Here is a 6,538-nt window from a genome sequence, read left to right as displayed (position 1 = left end):
TGATTCCTCTTGCTTTCCTTTTTTCCTTTTTCTTTCATTTGGTAACCATTTGCCTATGTCCCATAATTCTATAAATTTAGGATTACTTTTTTTAGTGCTGGGTTCTAGCTCAAGAAGTACTTAAAAAAGAAAATTCTGACGTGATTATAAAAAATAAAAAAAACGCAGATTTATTACCAATGAGTTATATATATAAAATTTTTCCCATGTAAGAGAAATATTGTTGCGCCATTTTATGCTTCACTTTCGTCCACAATGAAAAAAATGCAGAGGGTGGCGCCCTCTGAAAACTGCTACTTCATTTTTGACGTATTTGACAATTAAGTGACGGCACTATAACAATTAAACAAACCTTTGCATGTACGTACATATGTATATGGGCATGTTTGAAACCATCACTATTGACTTTCCACACACTTCCGCTTATGCTGCCTCTGCTTTCTGTTTGCTTATTTTCTGTACTGACGTCACGGCACTTGGGAAGCCGGAATCTTGTATTCTATCATTCTTGGTTTTTCTCCCACACATCTTGATGAAAAAAAATACTCTGTGCCAAAATTTATTTCTTTAAATATGTAAATACTATTTTATTATAAATTTTATAAATAAAAACAAAATCTCAGTATTATATTTTGTGTGCTTGTTCTCTTTTCACTTTACACTAAAAATAATATTTATTTATGTATTTACAACAAATATTTGATGACTTTCACAATTTAATAACTTTTTTTATATTTCCCTTCCTGTTTTATATAATTAATTTTGTGTTTTTTTGTTTTTTGTCGTTTCACATTTAGCTTTATAAATATAGAGTGTATAGTAAATTAGTTTTGCTTGCATATTTGCATATCATAGTATATGCATTTTAATTTTATACAAATTGTTTTAGTTTTTTTCGCTTAAGACTGAGGCCAATTTTTTACGTATATTTGGATGAGTAATTTTTTGTGCATCTTTTATTCAAAATGCACTACGTTCCTAACTTACAAACATCAATGAGAAATAAAAAGTTCAAGCTGTTTAAGCGTTTGAGTTTTAGTAATGTGAATATTTAGGAATAATAATATCGATAATCGTTTCCCCAAAAAAGTATATTCAAATGAAACGAATTTTCGCGCTTCCACATGAAATTACATACAAATGTAATGCATGCAAAATTATTATGATCACATTGCACGATTTTCATTCCAACCGATCTTTTCGGCTATAATCAATGTTTTGTTTAGCTGTAAGTATGTATTTTTATGTGCTTCGTTACTATATTACACAGCATTTCGCCAATGTCCAAGCCACTCAATAGACGTATGCTTCAATGGTTGAGACATTAATCCATTTATGTTAAGTATGCGAAAACTTGCAGTAGCCAAAAATTGCGTTTAAATACAAGGAGAAGGAGAACTGAAAGTGAAAAGATTGTATGCATTTGCTACTTTTCAAACACAGTTTCTAAACATTTAATACACTACATTCCTATTTCTGCTTCTATTCTGACTTTGGCTTTGGTTTATCTTTAGGTGTTCATAAAATAGTTTATGGATTATTTTGCTGCTGCTGAATATCATTTAAATATTCACAATTCCTCATATTTATGCACATATTTATGTACCGTTAAATGTACGCTTTTATAAGTATCTATTATCTATGTATATGCGTATACATAAGGGCATTTGTTATATCAATTTTACTAATTCACATCGATGCATTATGTTTTAGCAAAGTGGATTTACTTTTACTGGTTTCACAATTTACAAGTGTAGTTTATGCTATAAAAATATTTACTTCGTCCAAAACAAAATGTTGTGTCAATATTCACCTTAAGTAAAAACTTAATACTCTTGCTAATGAATTACCCCCAATATTGCGAAGTGTATTTGACTATAAATATTTGAGTGAATTAAAAGTGCGCCAATTCGTTTTAAGGTTTTTGTTTTTGTTTTCTTTTTTTCAATTTTGGTATACATGATATCCTCTCCTAATTCAATTTAAAAATATCGTATGTCTATGAAAAACATCGAACATGTTGCTCTGCTGTTGCCATCCAGTTCATGCGATTTTAAGATATATAAAATAAGAGAAAATTTACCAATTTTTGTTTTTGTTTTATATTTGCTTCTTTAATAAATACTTTCACAATATCTTTGCCATCGAACTAATTATTCAAAGGTTTTTGTTAAATTAACTTCAACACTAATTTGGTGTAGCTTTCTTTGCTTCTTAGTTTTAATATATTATTGTTTTAGTTAAGATGTACTTTTTATATATGTACACATGCAAATAATTATACATACATATAAGTATATCCAAGTATCAGGGCATAGGTGCAATACAGTAAGCCAGATAACCAAACCAGAGGATACGAAAACTGAGTATGACTGACCGAAAAAGGGTTTGACAAGTTTTACTAAAAAAAAAAAAAAAAAAAAAATTTTAAAAAATAAGTTTTATTATTGAGATAAATCTTCTATTATTTCTTTCTTTCTCCATATTTCAGCAAAAAAAAACAGGTGTTCGAGAAATAAAATAAAACTTAAATACAAAATACAGTTTCATATAAACAATTCACTCGTGAGAAACCAAAAATTCCATGTTATTTAAGGTATATAAAATGAAGGTTATACAATTTAAATCAATTTAAAAAAATATTTTTAAAACAGAGTACTAGTGGCCAGCAATGAGTTTACAGTAAATGTTAGTGTTGCAAAGAACCCGGTTCTCTTTAATAAATCGACAGGTGTGAGCCATATAAGGCCAGGAAAACGGTTTCAGAAGATTCGTGGGACATTTTCAATTTTTTCTTTGATTTTTGCCTTTAACACTTATTGAAAAATTGGGCGTCAACGAAGTCAAGAGACCCGAAAATGGGCAGACTGGTCTAAAAAAACAATAAGTCCAAAAAACTGTTTCTAGCGATTTCAAGCAATTTTAGCGAGTTCAATAGCTATATTCGATAAAAAGAATCGCCTCAGCAGCGAAAACAACGAAAATGTTGTTTTTAAATGGAAACAGTACTCTGTTCAAATTAAACTTTAACCTGGAAAAGCGTGTTTACAAATAAATATCTTTACTTTTTAGTAAAAAGATGAAAAGAAATTGAATTTTTGTAAACACTTTTTAAAACCTTTTGCTAAGCTATTTCCATGAGGGCTATTTCAGCTGTCATTTTTTTTTGAGAACCGGCAACGATCGGAATACCCGGTTCTCCTTCGAACAGGACTGTACAGAACCGATTCTTCATCCACTATGAATCGCACATCACTCGTATATGTTGTTGTATCAGTACTTAAGGGGTTTTCAATTGGCTCGGGTCGATTTTGGCGCCCTGTGGAAGCCATTTTGTTTTGGTGACATCAATCAAATCTTTTGTTTATTATTCAGTTGTTAATGCCAAATCATCATTGCAAGTTACACGATTGAACAGCACGTTCAAATGATAAAAGTTTATTATCAAAATGTGTGTTCATTAACGCATTGCGCCCATTTATGGCCCATATTGAACCATATGGACCTAGACGACATGTGGTTTCAGCAGGACGGCGCTACGTGCCACACAACAAACTCCACGACATTCCATTTCAACATCTACCCGCCCTTATTGAAAAACCCTTTAAATATAACAAACAACTAATCATAAAATTATTTTAGCCATCACACATTTTCGTTATATGAAATGGAGCTTCAAATGAGCGCCAGAAACTATCCTGACTTTGTATTGCTTTAATTTTGTACAAAATCTTTTAACCGCTGAGTTATGAATCTTTTCAAACTTTTTGATGAAATAAAATTAAGCCAATATTTCTTATGCACTTTTCAACAAAGCTTTCGAATATTTTTGCGTTACATTTTTTGCTTTTAAAAATAAAACTAAACAATAGAAATTAACAGTTAATTCTGCTTCTGACCTGGTAATTAGGTGCCAAAAAATTGAGGAAATTTAAAACTTTTACTAGAAACCTGGTTTTTCTACAGATGTTTGATTTGAGATACAGCTCAAAATTGTATAAGTAGTTACTGCAATTGCCCCACTTTAAGGAAAAATGAAAACTTTAATTTGCAAAATTTAGGAATGCCTTTCGATGTGGTTCAAAAACTTCTCTTCAATTCCCAAAAGTTAGTGTTGCGTTAATCTCGCATGGTTTTTATATTTTTCTTTATACATTTAACACTGCAAACATTCTTCAATTAAAATAAATTTATTTCAACTTTAGACTGTTGAATTTACGCATTTACATATGTGTTGCTATATTTTATTCTAAATATATATGTATACGTATTTAGAAAGTAATGTTTATTATGCTTTACAATGGTGTTTTTCATGTAATGAGTTTAATTTAAATATTTTCTGTTTTCTCTTTTTTTTAGCTCTTCTCCACTTTTTCTCTTTTCTGTGCATTTATGTATATTAGTGTACTGCTAATGTTTACCTTTATCTTTATTATTATTTTTATTGTTATTATTATTATCGTTTGCGTACATTTTTGTATATACTTTAGTTTATATTCAATAACTTATTTAAACTTGAGGTCACATGAGTTGGTTTTGTTGAGTTTATTTAATTACTTCAATTTTTAATTATTTACCCATTTATTTAATTATTTATGCAACTATTGATCCGGCTTATAGCAGCGTTCATCCTTTTTGTCCGCCTGCTACGTTTTACATTTTTGTATACACTACGAATTATCATTAAAATCAATTAAATAAAATAATAACAATTGTCCTTTAAGATTTAACTAAGTAAGTTTACAGCTTTGCAGAAATTATACAGAATTATTTTAATATTGTTTTTCCTTATACTCGTAGTTATAAGAAATAAGTTTATAATTTTGATTTCCAATTTTGTTCCAATAATTTTTTTATTTTTTAATTTCTCAACCCATTAAAGTTTTGTTTGATGTTTAATAAATTATTTGAGGTTTGAATTAAAACTTTTGAAACTTTAGACTACAAAACTATACTTTTAAAATGTTATACTTGTATGTGGGTAGCATGAACGTAATTGTCCAACTGAATAAACGATTAATATTACACGTCCATCCCTAGCCCGGGACACGCTCTATTTTCGTTGAAAAGATCTATCCGGCATCCTGCAATCATTCATGCATTCATTAATCTGAATATGACAATTTTCCTCTGGACGCCACTTCGCCACATGAAGGACTGAGACCCTACTTAAAGTTGTTAGTGCAGTTTTTCACGTCCCCTTATGGCAGTGGATAAAGCGCGACTCGTCAGTTTCTCTCTTAATAAACGCCTTATTGCGGACTATTTGGCGGTGTGATCTCATCACCCTCACCACCCGAGCCTGGTTCTCCCTTCGTTTTATTCTCCTTTTTCCACTTCATTCGTCGATTCTGAAACCAGATCTTTATCTGTCGCTCCGTGAGACACAGCGCATGGGCAATCTCAATGCGTCGTCGTCGAGTCAAATAGCGATTGAAATGAAACTCTTTCTCCAGCTCCAACGTTTGGTAACGGGTGTATGTCTGGCGGCCACGTTTGCGTTCTGTTGAGTTAAGAAAACATTATGAAATATTTTTATTTTTTAAATTAATTATAGTAAACTTGGTAGATAACCGTAGAAACTAATGCATCACAATCTTGTATCCAAACAACAACAATCAAAATAACTCACCCATATAATCAAAATCAACCAAAATCTAATTTTCTACTACACAACAAGCAAACAAACTAAATTTTATTAAAGAAGCATAAAACTGGGCATGCCTCGTACGTGAAAACGCACTAACCAAAGACAGGCGGTAGTGCGGTAAATGTAGTATCACTTTAGTTCGGCTGGACAAATTCTCTTCGGCTGTGACTCTGTCTGGCATCGGATATGGGTAAGAAAGATCAAAAGGCGAAATTACCAAATCAGACTATTTGTAATTGTCAGTGTATCACCATGGTGCGAACTCACTTTTTCCAATTGCATTTGGTGTTGTTATTGTATATGATTATTGTAATATCATATTAAAATGTGTATGCATGTGTATGTGTGCGATACGTTACATATTTGACTAGTGGTCGCTTAGAGCTCTTTGGATGAGTTTAAATCCACATAAGATTTTGGCCGGTCCATTGGTAACTCTAGTTGTCCACACTGCAAGGTCTACATATACATACATACAAACATTATAGATATTTACGTAGATGGCATCTTTTCTATGTACAAACTGTAGGTTGTGGTAGAGGCGGATGACACCGGCGACTACGAGGTAACTAATTATGCGTGGCAAAATGAATTTGTTTTTTTCTATTTTGGAAACCGACAGTGCAATGTCTCAGAACATAGCAACATGCAAGGAAATCAAAGACATTTCAACAAAAACAACAATAGCAATGCATAGCAAAACGCATACACGTTTGCCTCGCCGGTGTCGCTGTTCAAGAACGAATGCACTTTGCCCAAACCACAGACAAGTGCGATCAATCAAGATTGGATGCATACAGTGATCGGCGCATACACGCGGCCCTATTCGCTCTCTGATATGGACAATCGAAGGAGTAATGAAAATGTGAGTATGGGAATGTAGTTACA

The 6,538-nt window shown here is 31.7% G+C and overlaps 1 protein-coding gene across 2 annotated transcripts in view; it reads right to left on the bottom strand.

Moving 5' to 3' along the window:
• Positions 1–4,123: 4,123 nt before the first annotated feature.
• The window catches only part of LOC128871932 (homeotic protein antennapedia), a 122,901-nt gene continuing 120,486 nt past the window's right edge, over positions 4,124–6,538 (bottom strand). For both annotated transcript variants that reach the window (XM_054114116.1, XM_054114118.1), the window contains one exon: positions 4,124–5,503. In XM_054114116.1, the coding sequence (XP_053970091.1) occupies positions 5,253–5,503 (251 nt within the window). In that variant the 3' untranslated portion in view covers positions 4,124–5,252. The remainder of the gene's footprint in view (positions 5,504–6,538) is intronic.

The sequence above is a fragment of the Anastrepha ludens genome, chromosome 2 (assembly GCF_028408465.1).
Source record: "Anastrepha ludens isolate Willacy chromosome 2, idAnaLude1.1, whole genome shotgun sequence".
In the NCBI taxonomy this organism is placed as follows: domain Eukaryota; kingdom Metazoa; phylum Arthropoda; class Insecta; order Diptera; family Tephritidae; genus Anastrepha; species Anastrepha ludens.
This window is presented reverse-complemented; position numbering and strand designations above follow the sequence as displayed.